Here is a 26,846-nt window from a genome sequence, read left to right as displayed (position 1 = left end):
GTTAAAATTGGAGACCATACACTGTACAGCTTGCATTTTGCTGATGACCAAGTAATACTTGCAGAAGATCAAGATGATATCCACTACATGTTACGAAAAATAGATGAAGAATATACTAAGTGGGGCTTATCAATTAATCCATCAAAAACAGAGTACGTAGTAGTGGGAGGTGAAGGAAAGCACTTAGAACTAGGAAGCAAACAAATTCAAAATACTGATAGCTATAAATATCTCGGTGTAAACATTACAAACAATGGTCGGAATACAAAAGAAATAGCTACTAGAATTGGTCAAGGAAATTCAGCAATACGTAAACTGAATAGTATACTTTGGAATAACCACATCACCCGAAACAAAAATTAGGATATACAAAAGTATCATAGAAAGCATTGCTACATATGGTTCAGAGCTTTGGGTAATACATTAAAATGACGCATCCAAAATAAAAGCAATGGAAATGAATTATTGGAGAAGATGTTGCCAACTCACTAGAAGAGATAGAGTAAGGAATACTGAAATCAGAGAGCGTATGGGCATAGACATTGACGTCCTGGAAACTATAGAATGCAAAAGGCTGAAATGGTATGGCCATGTAGAAAGGATGAATGATCAACGATGGCCAACGAAGAGAATGTTACAGTGGATCCCCACCAACCGCAGGAAAAAGGGAAGACCAAGAAGATCGTGGAGACAAGAAGTAAAAGGTGCAATGGAAGATAGGGGTCTACAAGGAGATGACTGGAACGATCGCAAGCGTTTTAAGCTAGGTTGCGAGAAACGGCGGCAGCTGTAATAAACTCGTTATACATATATACGTGCGTTACATTTTAAAAACTCGACGCGATGTTCAAAAACTAACTGTAACTTTAACTAAAATGTCTCATATATATAAATAACCGTTATCGAGAATTATGGCGAAGAATCGATGACCTTCCATCCAAAGCAGGTTTTTTTTTATATCGGAGGGGGACCCATACGTCTAGCAACTCGTCGGCCTTCCTGACCCTTGGCGAAAAGACTGGAAGGTCACGCCATACTGGTTTTTTATAGCGGCTTCTGCCGGCCGGTGTATGATCTAGAAAATACTTGAATAGAAAAGATATTAGTAATAAATATGTTTACAGTTTTGAGTCATATGATGCGTTATTATCTATCGTAACAACAATTTAGTTATATTTTGCAATGGATTGTATATTTTATTACCTTTTATTTTGTGATATTGACGTTTTGACATTGACATTTTGATATTGACGTTTTATGTAGTTTTAGTAAATTTTATTTGTTATTTTTATTTTTTTTGACTTTTTGTAAGATTTGTCCATAGAATTGTACAATTTTCAGTGGCAATAAAGCATATTTCTTCTTTTTTCTTCCTTTTCTGTTTTCATAAAAACTGGCTCTCTTAAAGCAAGTGGGCTGCGTTGCTAGTTATTCCAGTGGGTGTCTGCGATTGGATCTAGATAGTTGGTTGAACGAATTGAGTTTGCTCCATCGGGCGCCTACTGTGAAATTCTATATCGAGACTGCGCATGAATTTTTGTAGATCTATTCTTTCCATATCTTAGCAATTCTTGGCTCCCTTCTTCGTGGCTTTTTTGTTCGTTTTCTCTTTTCCTATGGAAACTGCCCCTCTGATGTATGTAATAGCATATGTTTTCGAAATTTATAGGTGGTCTGAATTTATTTCTTGCAGAATTTGCTGTGGCAGACATTATTAAAGATTATGCGATAGTTGCTCACTGATGACAAGATTTTTGTGTAAATTAGGTTGATACGAACGCAATTCTTGTTTTGATTCCAGGTCCCGACGTAAATGGAGTTTTTGCAGGCCACACAGCACTCCAAGCCGCCAGCCAGAACGGTCATCTCGAAGTCATCTCGGTGCTTCTTCGTCATCACGCCGATGTCGAAATCGAAGACAAAGACGGCGACCGAGCAGTCCATCATGCCGCTTTCGGAGATGAGCCTGCAGTGGTCCAGCTGTTGGCTCACGCAGGTGCCGATCTGAACGCTAGGAACAAAAGAAGACAAACTGCGCTGCATATTGGTGTGAATAAGGGTCATATAGGCGTCGTCAAGATGTTGCTGGATCTGCAGTGTCATCCTAGTTTACAGGTAAGTCGTTTTTATAATACAGACTGTTTTCTAGACTTTTTATGGACGAATACTAACATCGGTGCCTATTTTAGTCTGACTTACTCGAAATATCTGCTTTGAATTTTTATTACAGGTACTTATTATTTAATATAGAATGATTTAATAATATAGTTAATGTTACGTCCCTCCACACATATTCTTAGTTTTTATTAATAATTTTCAATATTTTATTTTTATATTTAATTTCTTTAATTAACGTGTGTATCTGTCTTATAATCGTGAATTAATACGGACCTGTACAGTCCGCCCCCTAACAGTCTGAAGGGAGCGAAGCTACAACGCTACAAGACGACACGCTACGCACCTCAATCTGAGTCTCAGTCTTGTATAAATCAGCGCGCTAAACACTCCAGTAATTTTTTGTGTAAACCTGACGACGCGGCTTTTAAGAAGATTCTGCCCCATCTGACTTTCCCTCCAGTGCACTGTGGAAGAAGAAGTGTTAGATCAACATCACAGGTACCGTAATTTGATTGCATACACACACCATATTTATATTAATTGATAAATTTACATATAACTTATTTTCGCATAAAAATAATACCAGCACCTAAATAAACATTTATGAGCTAGTGTTTCTCTTATAGAATTTACAGTCATTCAGTTAATCTTTTGCGCATCTCTACATACTTGACTATAAGAACTATATTTTTTTTTATTTGAATTAACGTGTCTCGACTACGAGGTAGTCGAGAATACAGTTTTACATTTGACAATACACAATACTTATTTTTTACAAATTTAACCGTTATACATAATTACAATTCAAAGTTTATAAAGCACTTGAATGTCTCTTAAATGTTTAAACAGACTTGCATATTTCTCAGTTTTGTTCAATTTCTTGTATTTTATCTCCCAACTTGAATGAACTCCTTTTTCAATAAAAAACCAAGCAGAAAATGGACATGGATGAGCCCCGATAAAAAGACAAAGAATGAAATAGATTATATCCTAACGAAGAATAGAAACCTAGTAGAAGGACGTATCAGTATTAAATCAGTTTGACCTAGGAAGCGATCATAGACTAATAAGAACAAAACTAATAATTAACAAAAAACTAGAAAGAAAAAGAATACATGAAAAAAGATACAAATGGACATCTGAAGAAATCAAAAATAGTGAATTTAATAAAAAGATAGCGCATGCATTAAATCAAGTTAGCATGCAGCAGATAAACTCCAATAATATTGATGATTTGAATAACCTTATTAGTGAATAAAAGCCTTCTGCAACTGAAAAAACCAAAAACAACATACAATGAATTAGACAAAGAAATATTACAACAAATAAAAAGAAGGAAGATCTTAAATAAATCTAACAAAAGGGGAACCGACGAATATAGAGAACTTAATAGGCAGATTAGAAAAGGAATCAGACAACAAAAAAGAAAAGAAAACGAAAAATAATAAACAACAACTATTGAAAAAAATAGGAGTATGAAATGCCTCAGACCGACACTAGGACGACGTCAGATGATATCATTAATGGGAAAAGACGAAAATGAAATCACAACTAGAGAAAACATACAGACACGAATAGAAGAATTTTACACAGAACTTTACAGAACACATCAACAAGATGATGAGATGAGACTAGCACGGAAATTAATAAAAAATGTTGGATCAGAAATAATGCCAAAAGTAACAATTTCAGAGGTAACTACAGCATTGGAAAATATGAAGAGAAATAAAGCTACAGGAGAAGATAATATTACCACAGATATGATATTAGAAGGAGGTAAGGAACTAATTGCAATTGTAACTAAGCTTGTGGATAGTTGTTTACATCAGGGCAAAGTCCCTAAGAGCTGGAACAACTCTAAAGTAATCTTATTACACAAGAAAGGTGATAGTCGAAAATTGGAAAACTACAGACCCATCAGCCTACTGTCACACCTGTTTAAAATACTCACCAAAGTCATAACTACTCGACTAACAAGGAAATTAGACGAATTCCAACCATATGAACAGGCAGGTTTTAGAAAAGGCTATTCAACTACCGATCACCTGTTAACCACAAAAATATTAATAGAAAAATGTAACGAATACAAGTTTCCAGTTTTCCTAGCATTTGTAGACTACGAAAAAGCTTTCGATACCATAGAACACACGGCCGTAATAAACGCAATGCAAAATTGTAGAATAGACAGCAGATATATTAATTTAATAAAAGAAACTATGAACCAAGCTACAGCTACATACTACCTAAATGAAAATGAACACACTAACCCTGTACCATTAAACAGGGAGATAGTTTATCACCCAAAACTGTTCACCTTAGTTTTGGAGGACGTTTTTAAAAACCTAAATTGGAAATATAACGGAATAAACATCAATGGCCGCTACCTCAGTAATCTACGATTTGCAGATGACATAATCCTGATAGCTACTGACCTACAAGAAATGCAAACCATGCTTTTAGAACTACATACCGAATCTTCTAAAATAGGACTGAAAATGAATTTAAACAAAACAAAAGTCATGCACTCCGAAGACACCGTGACAATAATAAACGATAAAGTTATAGAAAAAGTTGAAGAATATATATACTTAGGACAAAAAATAATACTAAATAGGGAAATTCAAACTGAAGAAATAAAAAGACGAAGAAAGTTAGCTTGGGCAGCATTCGGTAAACTGAACTATATACTCAGAAATCAACAAATTCAATTACATCTTAGATCTAAAGTTTTTGATGCATGCATTATTCCGATATTAACTTATGCGGCACAAACATGGACAATCACAAAAAAGAATATGAATATACTTAGAGTCACTCAACACGCGATGGAAAGAGCAATGCTAGGTATATCACTTAAGGACAAGAAAACAAACACATGGATAAGATAGAAAACCAAAGTCACCGATGTGGTGCAAAAATCATTAAAGTTGAAATGGGAATACGCTGGACATGTAGCTAGGAGCGATCTAAACAAATGGCACAGATCAATTTTAACCTGGAGACCATACCAACACAAAAGACCCAGAGGCAGACCTCCTATGAGATGGACAGATGATCTGAAAAGGACTGCCGGGAAAAATTGGCTACAAGTAGCGTACAATAAAAAACAATGGAAAGGAAGACTTGAAGAGGCTTATGTTCAGATGTGGACGTGAATGGCTAGACGAAGAAGAAGAAGATCTCCAACTTATGTTGTTTTAATAATTTAATAATGTTTAACCAGAGTGGTTAATAATTGTGCAGTTAGCTCTAGAGTGTTTCAGTTGAGATTTTGATGTTTGATGACAATCCTGGAATGTTTCAGTGGGTTTTCGGAGGCTTCAGAACTGCCAAACATTTTTCAGATGAAAGATATAAGATAGCTGCGGAAGACTTAAATGCAGTCTGCAAATGCATGCAGAAGAACAAATGATATCGAGGTCTATGGCGGACAGGGGACATTGATTGTTTTAGATTCTTTAATGGAGCTCTGGACGACTTTACTCACCCATAGAAAGCTTATGGTGACTATAGTGTACTTCAGAATAGTCAGGAACATTTTAAGTGCTAGGAAATGTTTCAGAGTTGGTTTCGGTTCTGACTCTAATTAAAAATTCTCAACAAAGGTTAAAGATGTTATGTCGTAGTGTGAAGGAAAAGTGTTACTTATGAAATGGCGATGAAATTACTTCATGTGATGGATTTATTACTAGGCACAATATATTTTGTAGACTTTAACCGACGGAGAAGGGAAAAAAAGTTTTTAGTGTTCTTCTCCAGCCACGCGTCGATGGATTTTAGCTAGATTATAAACATTAAAATTCCAAACATACAATATTTCAGTTCGAGATTCATTTATTGTGGCTACAATAATCCGTTCGGGCGATAAAAGTACGCGCTGCATCCAAAAGCGGTAAAACTGTTCATACACATACATATATTGCGCGCCGGAAGACAAAACGTACATAAAAATATAAGAGATTCGCCGAAGATATATCTGTGGTAAAATTTAATTTTACGAAAGATATTGCATAGTTTCGCGATTTCGTGGCATTCATTTCTTTGCGGATGTATGCAAGTATGTGATTCCGAAATATTTTATTAGACTCCGACAGAGAGAAACAACGTCGCCTAAGCCGTTACTAGTAGACGACAAAATGGTATCAGCTTTTAGCAAGAAAAACGATTGTGTTAAACCGGGAAATATGAAACAGAGTTATTTGTAGCATTTTTGATTACATATTGTGTTCAAAGTAATAGCAAAAACAGTAATTGGGAAGATGGATCGTGCGAGATTTTTTAAATATCGAAAATTTTTTTGACGTAAACTTGTTTTGAAAGCTCTTATACTGGAGTGTAAGGTTGCCGGAGCCTTTCAATGTAATTATGCTATAATTTCACTATTTGGGAGAGTGATTCATCGTTTAAAGGCGCAGAAATGCGGAAAGACGTATGAAAATCCTGCGACGTACACTCACTTTTATTTTAACGTTAATTATATTTTATTTTCCAAATATTAATGTTCGAAATAGGCCACAATATATTTATTTACAAGTTTTTACTGACGTTTCGATCTCTATTCAAGCCGCTTTAAAGATATAAAGATAGTATATATAATAGTATATAATATTTTGTTTATTATTATATATTTCTATAGTCTTATATTATTTATTTTCTTTTTTTTTTCTATCTTTAAAAGCGGACTAGTGATCGAAACGTCAGTGTATTAAGCATGTAAATATATATATTGTAGCTTATTTTGCACCTTCTGCCTAAAAATACAGAATGCCACAAACAAAAAGCTATAGAAAAATAAATATATCTGTCATTTGTATGTTTGAAAACGGTCTCTTTATAGAGATCGAAACGTCCGTAAATTAAACATTTGAATAAATATATTGTGGCTTATTCGCAACATTATTTCTAAAAATACAGAACGACAATCAAAAAGCCATAGAAAATAAATATTACTATCAGTTGTATCATTGAAAAACGGTCTCTGGATATAGAGATCGAAACTTCAGTAAATAAACATATGAATAAATATTTTGTGGCTCATTCCCTACATTCCCCTAAAAATACATAATGCCACAAAAAAAAAGCTATCAAAAACAAGTAATTTTGCAGAAAGCTTACTGATACCACCCGGTTGTCGCGGAAGTTACGCTAAAACGTCTTTTGACGTGACCCGTCCTTAAAGAGTTACACAATGAAATTTTTTTAAAACAAATTTTAAGACAGTTTCCACACCACCCCAGAGGTATGTCTGATGGCGCGTTACTTTTTTTAAATGGGTGTTCGCCAAGAGCCATATTGTCTTATTAAATAAAATGAACAAAACAATTCTATTTAAACACAAACACTATACACACTTAATATGTTCTTCTCGTTTTTGTTTTGTTTTTTTTATGCTGATGTTCTTATTAAACTATTAGAAAATATTATTCGCTGTCTAATCTGAAGATGCAGTGCTGCTATCGCTGTCATTATCTTCACCACCTGGTGTTATTATAATTGGCTCTAGTAAAACTTCGATATGAGTGTCAAGTTCCCACATACGATGTTCTTCTTAAATTATGTGGCCTATACATTTAGCCCATTTCTCTGAGTTACATGGAGGATTGCTTGAATCAAAAGTTCCTTAATTTCGTTTTAATTTGAACGTTTTGTTATTGCGTGCTACTTCTCCTTTCACTTGCGCCCAGATAAGTTCAATGGGATTAAGTTCGCAATGATAAGGTGGTAGACGCAGAACTTTGACACCATAATCTTTTGCAGTTTCATCTACAGCATATTTAAGATATTCACTTTTCCTTAACCGTGCAATGTCAAGTAGCTAAATTTTGAGCATTGATTCTTCGTATGCAATCACCTTTTCTGTAAGCCATTCTTGAATCCTCCCTATCAATTTCTTTCATAATCACCTGTTTTTTTTCGACTCAAATTGAAGAAAACCATCATCAAGGAACCCTGAATCACTTCCTATATGGGTGATGATTAAACGCCGTCCCTTTCCTCATGGAGCTTTTAATCCTGTAGACCAGTCTTCTATAAATGCTTCGCGTTTACTTTTGACATTTAAATCTTGCCAAACTTTTCCAACTGTATGACCTTCGTTAATCCAGGTTTCATCCAAATAACATATTTTGCGTCCAGTGCTGCGAATTTTGCGTATTTCTTCTAAATATTTTCTTTCCACACAATAATTAAATTTTTTTCTAATAGCATACTTTTTCTGTTGAGTTTTACATATCGAAAGTTCATTTCGCGCATGGTCCTGATTAAGACTCTACGAGATATCTTGGATAAGGAGTCTTCGTTTTTGAGCTCTTGAGAAATATTTTTCAGTGTTGGAATTTCACTCCGAAAATAAATGAATGAATTTTTCGACGTGTAATATTCCTTGTCTCGTCATCCAAAACAATGCTTTTTCTACCTCTAGTTTTACCTTTTCTTGCTTTTTATTTTCCGATGTATTTTTAAGTACACGATAAATACAGCTAACGGATACTTTTGTTAAACTGCTACAAATGTCGACCGCTTGGCTAACATTTAATGCCATTTTTCTGCCGACAATTCCTTCATAAACGTTTCGTATCATTACCTTCTCTTCGGACGTTAACATTTTCCGTCTCTTTTGCGGCTTTTCATTTTTGGAATCAACATCAGAATTTTGCTGTCTTCTCTTGGAACAAATCGGTTTTTTCGTCCAACTCCAATAAAACTCAAACCAAATAATCACAGAATACAACTAAAAATTTACTATAAAACGACAAACTATAACACTCGTATTATCAATAACACGTTTTATCAATAACACAAACTTATCTCATAAAATATATTCACAAAATGCAACAGATGCACTACCCTCAGAAACGCCAATGTAAATGAACCATTATTGATGGGCACTTGCTCGGCAAAAACCAGTTTTACGGCTTTCTGTGGGCCGGAATTGAAACGGAGTTCCGCCGCTAATTCCAAAGTTGTCAAACGATTGAAAAATAATGTTTTAAAATATCGATTTTTATTTTATAAATTTAAATATGTAACGAAACGGAACATATAAATAAAATTTATTTAGTTACAATTTTGTGCTTAATTTTTACTATTGAAAAAATCATGTTTTTTGGTATTTTTATGACGGTAATTGTTTGGGAAAGTATATACTATTTCTTTTCATATTTTTACTATTATTATTTATCGAATTTCATTTAACCAGCGACCTCATTAAGTTTTATACAAAACATTTGGCCACTTCGAGCGCGGATGATAAATAATAATTTTTTTTGACTTTGATTCAATTAATTTCATTGTGTTTCAATTAATTCATTTTAATTGTTTTTTTTTTCTTTCAATTTAACTTTAAATCGGTCCTTCGGCATTATTTTTAAACTTAATTTACATAATTAAATTGGATCATATTTACACAGCAATTTTTAAATTTATTTATATTTTTTATATTCATAATTTCAGTAGGTAAAATACTTTTATATATATTTTGATTAATACCATATATTAATTATACATCTATATTACATATTTACATTATTTTCGTGTTGATTTTTGTGAATTATTTTTGTTCTACTTGTACAATACTTTCCAACTCATTTTGTACGTCTTGTTTGTTAACTTAAACACATTTCTTTCGATCTTCTTCGTTACTTACCTTTTTTATCGATATTCTTACTTGTTTGCAATTGATTTTGTTTAAAAACGTTCACTTCTTTAAATCTAGATATTCTCTTCGTGTTGATTTGTTAATTTATGTCTGCATTGTCCTCTCTTTCGTGCTTGTATCTTACAATGCTCAACAAAATGAACAAATGCAACTTTTCGCGCCATACTCGGCATTCTCTAGATTTAAGGAGGCCTATGAAACGCATTCAAGTATCAAAACCACACGCCTTCATTATTATTCGTAGCCAGGCTAGATTTTCATAAATCTCACAACCTTGTTTCGATTGAATTTATTGTCTTCTTCTACTCGCTTTTGATAATCGCTGTCTTATTTCAATATTTTGATAAAATCTCCGTTACTTGTGGTTTCGTTAGTGCCACAAAAGCACTCTAAGGTAACTAATCGAGGTGTTAAATGTGTCTTATGTTCTGGTTCTTATCAGTCATATAAATGTTTGTATTTTTTGGGACTAAACGGCTTCAAGAACTTTTTTCGTTGGTTAATCCACATAATTCTTGTGTACGTGGCCTGATTCCACCTCATTCGAAGCGACGAATTGTAAGGTTTGCGAATCACGGTCTCACGTTTTGCTTCGTTTGTTAACCAACGCTCAAATCATCTTGTTCCTTTAGACAATCTTTTCTTCAAATACCAACATTTCTAATTTGCTTCACAAACACATTTAATGTCCTCGTCTATTTCGTGCTTTGTGTTCTGGTTCTCACTATTCATGTAAATGTTTGTATTTTTTGGGACTAAACGGCTTCAAGAACTTTTCTCGTTGGTTAATCCACATAATCCTTGTGTACATGGCCTGATTCCACCTCATTCGAAACGACAAATTGCACGGTTTGCGAATCACGGTCTCACGTTTTGCTTCGTTTGTTAACCAACGCTCAAATTCATCTTGTTCCTTTAGACAATCACTTCTTCAAATACTAAAATTTCTATTTTGCTACACAACCACATTTAATGTCCTCGTCTATTTCTTTCCACATAGTTGATACAGATCAAATATGTTTTCGCATCTTTCTCATAATTCGTATCCTGCTAGATACAGGCTCCACAGCCAATTTTATTTCCGTGATCTACCAAATCACGCATTTTGTAATCAGATCTTATAGACATACTCATAGGTGTTGAATTGGTTTTTCGTTTCGTAAATTTTGGTCAAAATTCTTGGCGAACCAAATCATCCTGTGGTCTTAGAAATCATTTTCAATTATGTTCTATAAGGGCGAGTCTCTACGACTAATTCTATATTTTATTTCATATCTTCCGTTACTTCTATGTATACAAACATAGATATTTTCTACAAAGGTTTTGGGAAGTCGAAAAGAGTAGGCACCTGTTAGTTTTGTCCCAACCCGACGAAGCTCGTGAAGGATATTTCTCAGTTGTTGATTTTTCGAAAATTAACAAGCCGATTTTCTGTTATTCCACCGTTCTACAACCCAATCCTCTTTATTTATCTTTTTCTCTTGTTTATATTCGCTACTTATTCTTTATTCTTATGCATCTCTTTATTTTGTATGCTAGAGAATCGCTTCAGGAAACTTCCGAATCTCAAAGAGACATATGTTGCATTCATGGAAGATTTTGTTACTTCTCAACATATGATGTCGGTTTCTGAATCCGATTTTAAATCGATTATTTGTTATAACTTTCATACAGTTTTCAAAAAACAAATTTTTATTTCGCTTCTTTGATCCAAAATTCGTACTAGCTTCGACGCCAATCTATATAACGTTCGAGGTGTGTCGCTAATCGACGCTTTTGATACTGGTCCTAAAAGGGCATCTCGTTCTTTGCTTAATTTTCGATATCTTCGTTGTTGTTTTATTTGCGATATAGAGCAAACGTATCGACAAATTAAAGTAAATAAGGAATTTTGGAACTATAAAAGGGGTTCTCTGGAGATCGGACTTTTTAAACCTCTCCAAGAGTTTTTACTACGTATCGTTACTAACGGTACTTCTTCGTTTTCTTTCGCTCATAAACTCTACAAGAGCACTCGCTTAGCTTTTAAAGCTCGATGGTTTTACGCTAGACAAATCGACAACGTCAGCAACCATCTCTAATTATTTTCAGGCTTTGGCTTACGCATTTTGACATGTTGTTCGTTGGCAAAGAGGAACCTTTCATTTTTACGGTACTAGGCCTAAAATGGAATCCTACGACTAATTTCTTTTCTCATTCTTCTTGTCCCTTTGACAAACCGTTCACAAAGCGGGCCATTCGTTTGTAAATCAGTCGTATTTTTGTTGCTATCCTCTTGTTTTTATTCATTTTCCATGTCTTTTTGCAAGTCAAACGTGTTCTAAAATCGTTGTGGTACTTCAATGTATTATGGGATGATGAAACATCTGAACAGATACATCTGACCTCTGTACTTGTATGTGTTACATTTCTGGTGTTATTTCTATACAGGAACATCTATCGCGAGATCGGAGCTCTTGGCAGGTATACTGCTGACGGATCTAGTCACTTTTGTCAACGAGTCTAGTCCAATTTTCATGCTCACTCTGTCTCGACAAGATTGGAACTCCTGGCAGCCATATTGCTGGCTGATCTAGTCACTTTTGTCAAAGGGTTGTTCGTCCGATCTTCCGATATTTCGATTCCGATATCGACGATTGCGCTCTTTTGAGCTAATTTTTCTACCCCAAATTGGCAATCGTATTAAACACATACAAGAACTGATACCACACTTTACTCGGCATCAAATGCCTTCTAATCAACACTTCTCTGATTGTGTTAGTCGTGTTTTATCACTGGCACAATTATTACAATTTTCACCAAACTGGCATTTTCCTACCGTGGAGCTCGTCGAAATATCATTACTTTCCGGCTGTCATTGAAGACTTAAAATGGGACACCACGCCGAGATTTCGACGCTATTCTTCTTCTTGTTTTTTCGCACCACACGGAATTCTTATAGGAAAATGGGCCAACGGTATTGTGTATGACACAGCCTTTCTAGTTTAGTCGGTCGAAAAATTCTACTGATTCGACGCTATTCTTTTCTAATTGAGGGCATTGTACGCGTTGTTAATCTGAGCACAGGGTCAGATGACATCCAACAATGTTCTGTGGTCAAAATATGACCGCCGCTTATTTGTCAATTCATATTTTATTCTTACTTAGTTCTTTATTAGTATATCGATCTTTCATGTCTATTCTTTACACTTATATTTTCAGCTGTTCTTAAAAACATTCGTTTTTGGCGCGGGAGAATGTTTGGGAAGGTATATACTATTTCTTTTCATATTTTTACTATTATTATTTATCGAATTTCATTTAACCAGCGACCTCATTAAGTTATACAAAACAGTAATAATCGCTGCGTGGAAGAATACAGGTTTTGTATGACCATAATTACTACTTGTGGACAAGAATTGGCTACACTGTACGACAACTCCTGGTCAGTTTTTCTATAGAGAAGCACAAATAAATATACTACTTATATATTGTGTAATTTCTTATGAGAAAACGCAAATTGCAATTGAGAAAAACGGGTAGTTTTCGAGGGCCGCTGTGTACATTTAAATTTGAGGATATTCAGCGTTTAAACGATGAATCACTCTCCCAAATAGTGAAATTATAGCATAGTCGTTACAGTATTAACAGTTACTATGGAGGAAAACAGGTCAATATCTCTAATTTTTTATAACTGAATCGATTTTGCTAAAAATTTGAAATCAGGCTTATCTTAACCCTCTCCTTAACAAAAATTCTCCGACTTTAGCTATAGCATTTCCTAACGTTTCTTTCTAAAGTATTTTCCACCTAAGAAGACATATACGATTTATATACATTCATATACGAAATTATACCCCGACTTACGCTCGGTCCCACTTATCGAGGTATTACTTACTGTATTTGATATTTAAAGAAAAAAAATCATGCTACAAAGTTGCCTCCCTTTATAATTGATTATATTTTCCATTTACTCGAATTACCCGGTATATGTTAAAAATTGTGATATTTTCATACTTCAGTAAGTAAATCGGTTGAAGAATTGGTATTTATTTGGACACTTTTTAATACTTCTTAATTACCCGTAATTAACACGTTAATCGCCAGGACACCCGACATTTGGGTTTCAGATCCTGTGGTCGTACACGCCCCGACACCCATAGGGCAACCTTCACTACTAGCGTTAACATGAAGCCTGTAACTCAACTGCCGTGCTTCGAAACACATTAATCTATATGAAAGTTTTTACAGATGGACCTGGCAGGTAAAACTAGTGATTGAGTTCGGCACTTTTTACGTATTACTATCATTAAAGATTTTTCAAAAAATTATAAGGATTTATGAAAAAACATTTTTATTTTAATTAAATATTACAAACAGTTTTTATTAATTATACAGAATAATCGAGAACGTCAAAAAAATATGACAAACAATAAAACTTATTACAAGCATCACATGAAAATTTTGATTTTGGTCCCTCTTCTGAGCGGTTTTTCGGCCTTCTTCAGCGCTTATTTTCGCATAACATACTACACATTTTCGACGATCTTTTGAAGCAACTTAATGTAAAATATGCTTTATGTTGTCATTTTCCTGCACCTTCGGGACATCCACTTCATGCATTTGTAACATACTTAGAGCAATGCTCTGTCTAAAATCCGTAATTGATATTTTGGCCTTTGTCACCATTTTATATATTATAAAAGCGTTTACTACTGCTGAGCCAAGTAATATTCAAATGCAAGTTTTCTATACCACTTAATCTCTTTACGCAAAGGGGAAGAATATGATTTCAACTGATCGGATAGATCTATGAATGTTAGTGGTTGTGTCCCTATGAATAGTGCTGAGACAAAGAATATCACGTTTATCCTGCCATTTTAAAACAACTATCCCTGTATTACTTTCTGTTGCGTAAATTTCTCCTTTATTTAATTTTTGGGTCTCTACATCCTTTGGATTGTTTTTTCTACTTATACATTACAATTCCAAAGAATGTGGTAATTTCGTCCCTGTTAGTATCTTTCCATCTGTGTAATCGCGAGAAAACTGCCATAGATTTGTTTTGGTTTGTTGAGCATATCTCTTGGTCTCTACTACAATCAAATCCAGAAGTTCATCACTGAGATATATCTTGAAAAAATCATATGGTGCCTTTGTACTAAAACTCTCAGCTATCTGTGCTGTAATACCGACATGATCTACATCAAAATTGAAATTTTTTAAATGGAAACCATTCGGAGGAAACCAGTGTAGTTCATCTTGTAAAAGTTCTTCATCATTTTCATTTCAATTTGCATGGGAAAATTGCTATATTTACCTTTTAGTTTTTTTTCTCGGATTTATTTCTTCTAAAAAATGATCAGAATCACTACTTGAAGATATATTGGAGTGTAATACATTAGACCTTGCAGTGTTTATAGCTGTTTCGCTGTTAGTGGTGGAAACTGAAGGTCTTGAGGTGTTAGGTGATAGAAATCTTTGCTTTTATAGGGAACCTAAAAGTGATTATGCTTTAGTTCAAAAAATCCTGAAGGTTGAACTATAGTTGTAGAAACATTGAAACGTTTTATTTAGATTTAAAAATGGTTAACTAGAACTGAACTACATACAAATATTTAATCCTTAAGCCGTAAACAACACAACAAAAAGGAAAATAAGTTAATAAGTTTTTTGGTGATATGTTTCACATAATAATTACCTTTTTAATTTTTTCTTCATTGCTTCTAAATTCAATGCACTTTCATCAGATTCAACATCTGATGATGAATTACTGGGCAAGTAATCATCTGAAGTATTAGCTATGAAGTCTAAAGTCTCTTGTTTTTCGTCTGATAATAACTCATTCCATAATTTCAAAAGTCTCTCTTGCTCCTTTTCGTAACTTTTTTCCATTTTATTACGACACAAAACACAATACAATTTTTTATAATTCACAATCAACCTTATTACGCGCCGTAATTTCAACAAATGGATTGTAGACTAAACAAAAGCAACTGCAATTTTAGCACACACAGACTTATTAGAAAAAAATGACAACCGATACTCGGGTTTCGCGGCGCTCGGTCGTCAGATGATCTGAAACCCATAAGTAGGGTGTCATTTTCAAAATACATTTTTAGAGAACTTTTTTAACCTAGCGCTTTATAACAGCCAATACATCATATCCGAGGTAAAAACCTAATGATTTACTAGAAAAACTAAGTTGGGCCTGGGGGTGGAATATTTTTTCGCTTCATTTGGGCGATTAACGTGTTAATAGCGATAGGTACTAAAATATGTGATAATCACTTATGTTTTTATTTTACTTATTTATTGACAAAGCATCGACCACACTGTTCGGGCTCTGGAAGCCCGAACAAGGCTTACAAGGCTCTTACAGAATCAGTAGATTCCATCAATGATTTGATTATTTTTGTAGTTTAGATAAATAAAAGAATCCAAAAAGATTACCAGTAGCAACGGAAACCAACCGAGAAAAATTAAATGCGATGTTTATGCTCTTAGAGTCTTATCTGGAGGCGCTTTTTGTATTTAATTTTATTTTTACCACCATAAAATGCAATTTTAATGCGGCTATCTCATTCATAACGGAATATTAAAAACGGCCTCATAACACTAAATTCAAGACTAATTAGCCATTTCTGCGGCAACGTTTGATATATTTAATCTTGTTTTTTCTCGTTTTAATGGCATTCCAGATGCTAAGCACTTTAGAGGGAAAATTTAAATAAGAACAGTTTCTTTTTTTGGCCGATGACGCCTATGGAAATTATTTTTGGATATATTTTACATTAATTATTAATCTTAGCAATTAGTTCATCAAGTCATGGAAGCGTTGTAGGTAAAGTTTTATTTTTATAAAATTAGTATTATACTCCATTCGCTTAGCTCGGGCATATTTTGACAGATTCATTGTCGGAAACCTACAACACAACAATTCCTACTTCTCAGTATTAATAGCATCAAGTATCCTACTATTGCAAACTTCTTTCTTTAAAAAAAGAAGAATTATTCTAAATAGTGGAAGTGTATACTAAACCCATCAAATTTTGGGTAGTATATATTTAAAAAATATATTTTAGTTGTTATAATTTATAATAACTGTTTATTATATGTGCAGATAAATAAATATTGATTGTCGGTAATTCGTAAAGTTCTACTTTATTTACTATTTAGTTTGGTTTACTATTAATATTGGCTATGAGTACGTGTGCTTGGTTGTATAGTAATTTCCAGCCACTTTTAGTCTGTCAAAAAGTAACTAACTTCGCAAAAAAATAATTAATAAATTCACTAGACAGTTCGGACTGGGAATAGCGAACCGAGTATAATGATATGAGTCCCCACTGCCCTCACTGCCCCACATACTTATAGGCAGGGAAGTAACAGTCTTCCCAAGGCACTCTTTGATCTAACAACTGCTTTTGAGAAATTTCATAAACTCAAAATCTCATAACTAAAAGCAAGATATCACCTTAAGGTAATCCAGACGTACGCTCCAACGACTACTCACTCGGGTGAAGAAATTGAAAATTTTTATGAGGACCTAGAAACAGCGTTACATGCCACACCAGCATATTACACAATAATTATGGGCAACTTTAATGCGAAAATGGGGTATAAACAAGATGATGCAGAAGTAGCAATGGATAAGTATGGATATGGTGAAAGAAATGTACGAGGGCAAAAATTGCTGAACTTCTTACACCAGGAAAATTTATCCATGATGAACTCTTTTTTCGATAAAAAGCTTCAGCGTAAATGGACATGGATCAACTCAGATGGCAGTGTCAAAAATGAAATAGGTTATATCATAACAAATAGAAATGAAATAAACAAAGACATCGAAGTACTCAAGAAATTTTTAATAGGAAGCGACCACAGATTAAACCGAACTAAGATACTATTAATGCCAAATTGGAAAGAACAAAGATGCTCCTAAAAACAAGAAAAAGAAATGGATTCCCCCAGAAAACAACGACCTATATGAAGATACATTAACCAGACATATATAAGACTTTCAAGATGAAATAGAAGATGTAGATCAAGCAAATGATGACATAACGAAGGCTCTAAAAGAAACGAACAGAGAGTGCTACCCGACCGTTCTGACCCATAAAGAAAAACTAAGCCAAAGTACCATAGACTTAATAGGTAAAAAATGACAGCTGACGGAAAAATACGGCTTTAACTACACAAAAATGAAGAAATTAAATAAAGATATCCACCGTCAATCCGAAAAGATGTAAGAGAAAACAATACAAGTGAAATAACTAAAATAATTCAAGAAAACAAAAGTTTAAAAGTTTTGAGGCGAAATACGAACAACATAGGCCACAAAAATATGTTCTTCTTCTTCTTTCAGTGCCTATTCGTTCCGAATATTGGCAATCATTCTGGCTATAATTATTTTATTGGCTGATGCTTTAAATAGATTCGTTGTTGTTGTGGAGAACCATTTCCTCAGGTTCTTCAACCATGATATTCTCCTTCTCCCAATTCCTCGCTTTCCGAATACTTTACCCTGTAGGATTACCTTCAGTAATCTGTATTTAGTGCTGTTTCTCATTATATATCCGAGATATTCCAGCTTTCTCCTTTTAATGGTATACATCACCTCTCTTTCTTTGCCCACTCTTCGTAATACGGTCTCGTTGGTTATCTTGTCTGTCCATGATATCCTTAGAATTCGCCTGTACAGCCACATCTCGAAGGCTTCAAGTTTTTTCTCCATTGCTTCAGTTAGTGTCCAGGATTCAACTCCGTAATACAATATTGAAAAGATATAACATCGTAGGAGCCTTACTTTTATCTCCAGATTAAGGTTGTGGCTTTTAAAGAGTTTGGCCATGTTATTGAATGCACTCCTAGCCTTCTCTATTCTACATTTTATTTCCTGTGAGTGATCCCATTGTTCATTTACTGTTGTTCCAAGATAGTTATACTGTTTTACTCGGTCCACTGGTGTATTATTGATAAGTAGTTGAGCGTCTCTAACTTTATTTTTGCTGATGATCATAAATTTAGTTTTTGTTATATTTACTTGAAGTCCAAATCTTTCACTTACTTCATTTACTTTGTTTATTAGTTGCTGTAAACTGTTCAAACTGTCTGCAAAAATAACGGTGTCGTCTGCATAACGGATGTTGTTTAGGCGTTCTCCATTTAGAAGTATTCCATGTTCGCATTTTTCCAAGGCTTCACTAAATATTTCCTCTGAATATAGATTAAATAATATAGGTGAAAGTATACAACCTTGTCTAACGCCTCGTAGAATCTGGATCATTTCCGTTGGTTCACCTCCAAAATTCGTTCTTATTGTGGCTGATTTGTTCCAGTATAAATTTTGTATTATACGCCGATCTTTATCATCCATTTGGGCTTTTGTTAGAATATCCATCATTTTTTGGTGTTGAACTGTATCAAATGCTTTTTGGTAGTCCACAAAGCAGGTGTAAATATCGCAAGTCATATCTCTGCATCTTTGAAATAATACTTGTAGACTAAACAGTGCATCTCTTGTACCTACGCCTTTCATGAATCCAAACTGTGTGTCTTGTATTCTCTCTTCGCATAGCTTGTATATTCTACTACGATGTATAATTTTAAGAAAAAGTTTTAATGTATGGCTCATTAGACTTATTAGCCTATATTCTCCGCACTTTTTTGCTCCCTGTTTCTTTGGTAAGGTAATAAATTCTGAAAGTAGCCAATCTTTTGGGATATTGCCTGTGTCATAGATATTATTGAAGATTTTACATAGTACTCTTAAAGATTCATCATCAAGAAGTTTAAGAAATTCAGATTGTACTCCGTCTGGTCCTGGAGCTCTACCTTCTTTTAGTGATATTATGGCTGCTCTTATTTCTGCCACTAGTATAGGCGGTCCTGTTTCCGTAGGTATTGGGGGCTGGTTCTCTCTCTCATCAAAAAATAAATTTCTTATGTAATTTTTCCAGGTATCATTGATACTCTCTTTGTCCACGATTATCTCTCCATTGTCATTAACAAGTTTACTTATTCTTCTGTTTTTACATTTACTTGTAATTTCTCTTACCTTCTTATGCACGTTGAAGTCATCGTATTTACTTTGGAGAATTTCGATTTCTTGGCATTTTTTCTCCAGTTCTTTCTGTTTGGCTTCTCTGATCTTTCTCTGTATCTCTCGCTGTAATGTTTTATACATGAAGTTATCGTTCTTGTTTTTCCTTCTTTCTTCCATTAGTTGCAGAATCTCTGTCGTCATCCATGTCTTATTCTTACCTTCTTCGTTCTTCATAAAATTGTCTTTAATGTCGTCTATTGTTTTCTTAAGGGATTCTATCTTATCTTCTGTGCTTTCCGTTGTATTATCGATTTCTTTAAATTTTCTATTTAATGTTTTGCTGACTATTTCTTTTACTTCGCTACATTTTAGTTTTCTCATGTCATGTTTTTTTACAGTTTTTCCGCGTATTTTCTTTAACTTAGTTCTATACACGCCCACTAAAGGATTGTGGTCAGATTGAATATCAGCGCCTGGGTAGGTTTTAATACTGTTGAAACTATTTCGATATCTTTTGTTAACAAGCATATAGTCTATTTGATTTCTAATAATAACGTCTTCTCCGTTGTCTCTAGGTGATTTCCATGTATACAGGCGTCTAGGCGGTAGTTTGTAAAATGTGTTTAGCACGATTAAGTCATGCTCAGCTGCAAAGATACTCATTGTTTCTCCGCGTTGATTTCTTTCTCCTAATCCATGTGGACCAATATGTTGCCCTTCTTTTCCGTTACCTATTTTTGCATTGAAATCTCCCATGATTATAAGAAGTTCGTGTCTCGGTATATCTCTTATAAGGTTGCTTATTTGTTTGTAGAATTCTGATATTTCTTCATCACTATGGTCTGCTGTGGGTGCATAGACTTGTATGATGTTTGTGTTCACCGGTGACGTATTTATTTGTAACAGGAGGATTCTATCGTTCACTGGTATGAAGTTGTTGAATTGTTTGGCTATACTTTTATGCGTGATAATTCCAACCCCATTCTTATATTTACCATTTTCTGATCCTGAATAGTATACTCTGTAGTCTTCTATATCACAATAACTTGAGTCAGGCCACTTCATTTCACTTATGCCCATTATTTCTATTTTCATGCGTTCCATTTCTTTAATTGCGCATTGGATTTTTCCTGATTGAGCCATCGTCCTAACGTTCCAAGTGGATATCCTCTTCAGACAATTCGTGTGGACTTTTCTTAAAGGTGTTTTATTGGGTATTTCACAAGGATTTTGCATATTAACGACCTGAGAGGCCCTGTGGTCATGGGAATCACCTCTCTTGCCGGATCTTGGTCTCCGATGTCCATGATCAGTATGCGACTTTTTATTGAGTTGTACAGCCATTATAATTAATATACAGCCATATAACAAAAATATGTACGTAAAATAAAAAAGATTACTACTGATAGGACCAAAATTCTTGTAGAATCCTTTTATCGCGAAAAGTATAAGAGCACCGACGAAAGGCAAGATCAAAATCACAAACCAGGGATTAGAATTAATGCCAGAAATAACTCCCTACGCAATTAAAACGGCACTTTTAGAAATGAAAAATAACGAATCCCCTGGGGATGACGGAATAGTGGAATTATCCAGGCTTTGGCCAAGCTTTTCACCGAATGCATCTACCAAGGAAAAACTCCTTCTCAATGGAATAATGCAGTCATTATTTTATTACACAAGCAAGGAGACATAACGGATCTAAAAAACTACCGTCCGTCATCAGTTTGCTTTCACATATATATAAACTTTTCACAAAAATTATCAAAAAAAGACTGGACGCTAGATTAGATCTCTATCAGCCTAGAGAACAAGCTTAGATTAGATCAGCCTAGACCCTTTAGATCGGGATACAACACTAACGACTACTTACTAGTGATAAAGCACCTGATATAGAAGTCTGCAGAACATAACAAACCATTGGCACTGATATTTGTCGACTACGAGAAAGCATTCGATACCATAAGCCATCAGAAAATGTTAAGAGCATTGACAGAATGCCGAATAGACCATCGCTACACTAACATGATCAAATACATCTACCAAAATGTCAGAGCTAGCGTAAGACTATCTGAACAAGAAGTAAATAAATTCTGTATAAAGCGGGGAGTACGGCAAGGAGACACCGTCTCTCCAAAGCTATTCACGGCGCTTTTATAACATACTTGTAAGAAGGCACATCTGAACGAGCATGGTATCAACATAAATGTAGAGAAGCTCAGTCATTTTAGATTTGCAGATGACGTCGTCCTTATAGCCGATCGTATGGATGATGCAATAATGTTTGTATAATAGGAACTGGCAGAATACGTTGAGTTTATCGAATATATCAGCTAAGTAAGCCAATATCATCAACCATTGCTCATCATGCAATAGTTCAACAAGCGTACTAACAGACACAGACATGGGTTGTTCAGCAAAGAATATCGAAGCTCATTGGGCAATTTAATTTTGAAAGCCATCTTACTTCCGTGTGTAGCAAAAGTGATTGATGCTGACTTCCTACCACTTCTCACGCTTTTTTAAAAAGCCTCGACTGAAGTGGACGTGATTTATCGTAGTTAACAATTTGTACGGCTTGATCGAGAACTTTCTTTAAAGGCGATGGCATTTTTTTCGCGACAAGGGCATGACAATGCAGAACGCAGTAACTGCTACTACAATTGGGTGCAATATTCTTTATTCTTGTTGCAGTTCCTTCTATTTTGCCGACCATAGCTGCAGCTCCGTCGCTGCACACATCAATACATTTGTTCCAGTCAATATGGTGTTGGTGGTGTATGGTGTATGCTTAAAAATATTTACCAATAAGCAAAAACTCATTAGTTTAATGAGCCATGCCGTTAAAATACTGTTGCATATTCTTCTAAACCGAATTAACAACAAGTGCGAAGAAATAATTAGTCAAGAGCAGTTCGGGTTCCGGAGATGCCTTGGAACTAGAGAAGCACTATTTTTTATGCAAACACTCCTTCAACGATGTTGGGAGGTAAGAAAACCCGTATATATGTGCTTCATTGATTTTGAAAAGGCATTTGATCGCGTTCAGCATACCAGACTAATTACCGCCTTGCAGAGCATTCAACTAGATGAGAAAGACATCAAACTTATTGCCAAACTTTACTGGAACCAAACAGCCATTATTAATACCAACAACAGAGAATCAAAGCCAATCAGTATTGAACGAGGCGTAAGACAAGGCTGTATACTATTTCCCACCCTCTTTAACGTGTATTCTGAGAATCTATTTAGGGAAGCTTTAAAAGATCAAAAAGGAATTATCATAGGAGGAGAAATAATTAACAATATACGGTACGCCGACGATACTGTGATTCTAGCTGAAAACATCGACGATCTGCAGGAGCTAATCAATAGAGTTGACATGGAATGCACAAATTGGGGACTGTCGATAAATATCGATAAAACTAAATACATGGTGACCAGTAAAGTGATATCGGCGCAACCCAACTGATATTAAACCAACAACCGCTGCAGAGAGTTCAGAGATTCAAATACCTTGGATGTTGGATTACCCAAAATCTGGATCCATCCTTCGAATTCGATGTAGAATTGAACAGGAAAGAAACTCATATTTCAAAATTCAAGCCTCTATTATCCAATAACTCATTAAATTTGGAAATCCGTGAAAGTTTACAAGATGTTACGTGTGGTCTGTACTTTTGTATGGATGTGAAACTTGGACTTTAAACGCCGATATCATGAATAAAATCGAGGCGTTTGAGATGTGGTTGTATCGAAGGATACTAAAAATTCCATGGACTAGCAGAACCAGAAACGAAGAAGTTCTTCGAAGAATGGGACATCAACGAACTCTATTAAATATTATTAAGAGGCGTAAACTAGAATATCTTGGACATGTAATCAGAGGACCAAGATATGAGTTCCTCCGGCTAATTCTCAACGGTAAAATCGAAGGAAAAAATGGATAGGACGGAAGAAACTCTCTTGGTTGAGGAATTTGCGGCAGTGGACAGGTTTCACAGCGGACCAATTGCTACACGTAGAGCAAGACCGAGATCAGTATAACAATATTATAAGCATGGTAGTCGCCGACGTTCCGTAGGGATATGGCACTCTAAGAAGAAGAAGCAAAAACTTACCTGCAAAGATCGAAAATTCAGATTAAAACAAGAAAAATTAATATCACTTTAACCTTTTTTCTTTACATTACACCAATAACTTCTAGAACACATCTAGTCTTGTGTCGCGGTAATTGACTTGGCGCGCGGGCTGGTGGTCTTGCGTCTTCCCCTCGCGTAACGTTGCGATGCGCAACTTGCCAACACAAGAGCGCTCACGTGCCGCAGCGCCAGCACATCTCAAGAGTGGATAGCCGGTGCTTAACCTCACCACTCAACCAAATGGTTTAAGATTTTTGCAGCGTACCATACCGGGTTTAAGCGAAAAGTCGTAATTAGATGTAGTTATGAGTCTTTTCTACGAATGTTTTTTTAACTATCGGACGGACGCGAAACCCATGAGCCCCTTCTCCGGAACCCCATGGTTCCGCGGACCACCATTTAGGAACCGCTGCTTTAGGCTGATAAAAGTCTAATTTAGCGTCCCGTCTTTAATTCATAATTTTTGTGAAAAGTTTATATATTTCTGAAAGCAAACTGATAGGACGGTAGTTTTTTAAATCTGTTATGTCTCCTTGATTATGTAATAAAGTAATGACTGCATTATTCCATTGAGAAGGAATTTTTCCTTGGTAGATGCATTCAGTGAAAAGCTTGGCCAAAGCCTGGATAATTTTATTTCTAACTAGTTTGATCGCTTCGATCACTACTCCGTCATCGCCAGGGATTTGCTATTTTTCATTTCTAAAATTTCTGGCATTAATTCTGATCCCTGGTTTATGATTTTGGGCAGGGGTTGATCTTACCTTTCGTCGGTGCTCTCATACATTTCGCGATAAAAGGATTCGACAACCTCAAGGATTTTGGTTCTATTAGTAGTAATGTGTAGTAATCCATCTTTGTTTTTATTTGGTACATATTTTTGTTGCCTATGTTGTTCGTATTTCGCCTCACAACTTTAAAACTTTGGTTTTCTTGAATTATTTTAGTTATTTCTGTTGTATTGTTTTCTCTTACTTCTTTTCAGATTGACCGGTGGATATCTTTATTTAATTTTTTCAGTGTTGTGTAGTTGGAGACATATTTTTCCGTCAGCTGTCTTCTTTTACCTATTAGCTCTATATCTTACGTAGAATGAGGTAATTGTTTTGTCAAAACCTATACAGTTTTTAATTATAAAAGAAAACGGCTTCGAAAGTTAAATAACCATTGTTTGGATTAAAAATTATATCAGAAAAGTATTTCAGTCGAAGTAATAACGGGAAACATCTTTTCATTCTTATCTATTTCAATCTTCCTCGAAGTAGAGAGAAATTAGCCAACAGAATTACGGCAGTGTTGAGAAATTTCAAATTACTTTTCGAAGTATTTTCCCCCTGAGTGTATATATACCTTGGTAGTCTTCATCGAAGTGCTGGAGGCCTTCAAATTTAGCGATTATCATGGCTTACTGAATATTAAAGTACTTAACATTTAAGGAACCCTCTATGAAATATCAACCGGCTGGGTAATAACCAGAGATGGGGTAGCTGAAAAAACAACGGGGACTTCGCAGGGTGTACATATTTTGTTAATGCGATGATTATACATTTATTTTAATACATTTTAGTAAAAAAAAAACAACTGCTGGACAAAATACAACCTAGACAGTGGAAGTTATAAGACTAAATTATGTATCGATGGCTTACATGTAAAATCTAGTATGTCTGATTAACTATATTTTTAGGAGGCGATAAAATGTATTTAATTTCAAAAAAACGGCACTTTTTATAGACATGAGTTGTTTTTTAGACATTTTAATAGCGTATTTAATAATATAAAAAGAACAAAGAATGTAATCTCGTAACTTATTGTCACTATAAGACATACAAGTTTTAAGACTTAAGCATAAGATACATACAAGGGTTATTTTGCAATATTAATAAAGTAATTTTTTGTAAACTTTTTCCACACAAAAAACTCAAATTTTTACACATGGGGATAAAATCACAACATAAAATAAAAAAAAATCAACAGGGCTAGATTCAAAATGATGAGAAATCAGTATTTTAAAGAATCATAGAATCCGTGGAAGTGTTGGGAATGAGACTCTTTAAGTCTTGCAAATGCTGGTATAGAACATCCCAGAGTTACTTTTCAGTGCGTCATTAATTATGACGTCATAGAATGAATTATTTCATATAATTATTGATGAATCTGACAGATGCCAGGATCGTACTAAGCCACAGGTGAAAAGCTTGTGGAATTACTAGTATTTTTATTGCAAGGTCATCTGAGTAGATTTGATTATTACAAAATATGTTAAGATATATTTTTTTTGTAATGGAGGTAATCCCGTATATTAATAAAAATAAAAAGTAAACAATATTGTTTATTTAATTTATAAATATGGAAACATTTAAACTTGACGACAAAATGATTCATTATGGAATTTTTGTATTTTCTTCTTCTCAAGGGGCTGTCTGCGCGTCGAAAGTTGGCAATCATCACAGCGATTTTTAATTTTAAGACCGCGGCTTTAAATAAGTCGTTATTACATGAGTTACGTCTCCTTTCTATGGATCTTTTTCTCCGGATTTTTGTTGCATAATGACCTGGAGTATTAGATATTTATCTCCTCTCACCACATGACCCATATATCCCACTTTTCTCCTCTTAATTGTTAATACTTCTCTTTCCTTATGCATACGTCACATTACCTCAACGTTGGTTTATTCCATCTACCCATGAGATCTAGTACTCTTCGGTACATCTGCATCTTGAATGCCTTCAGTCTTCTCACGTCAATTTTCTCAGTGTCCACGCTTCCATCCCGTATTATAATACGGATAGCACATAGCACCTCAGCTGTCGTATTTTTAAACTTAAGGTTTAAGTTTCTACAGCAGAGAAGCCTCTGTATTCTTGTAAATGTGCTTCTGGCCTGTTCGATTCTGATTCGTAT

At 34.7% G+C, this 26,846-nt stretch overlaps 1 protein-coding gene across 1 annotated transcript; it reads left to right on the top strand.

Moving 5' to 3' along the window:
* Window positions 1-1,801: 1,801 nt before the first annotated feature.
* Window positions 1,802-5,530, top strand: LOC140431487 (ankyrin repeat and SAM domain-containing protein 1A-like; the record flags this gene model as incomplete). Its single annotated transcript, XM_072519405.1, has 2 exons — window positions 1,802-2,115; window positions 5,423-5,530. Coding segments are annotated over 2 exons (422 nt in total), but the record flags the coding sequence as incomplete, so codon positions are not given.
* Window positions 5,531-26,846: the final 21,316 nt, after the last annotated feature.

This window comes from Diabrotica undecimpunctata, unplaced genomic scaffold (assembly GCF_040954645.1).
Source record: "Diabrotica undecimpunctata isolate CICGRU unplaced genomic scaffold, icDiaUnde3 ctg00001113.1, whole genome shotgun sequence".
NCBI lineage: Eukaryota > Metazoa > Arthropoda > Insecta > Coleoptera > Chrysomelidae > Diabrotica > Diabrotica undecimpunctata.
The sequence above is the reverse complement of the archived record's forward strand: the minus strand, read 5'-3'. Positions and strand labels throughout refer to the sequence as shown.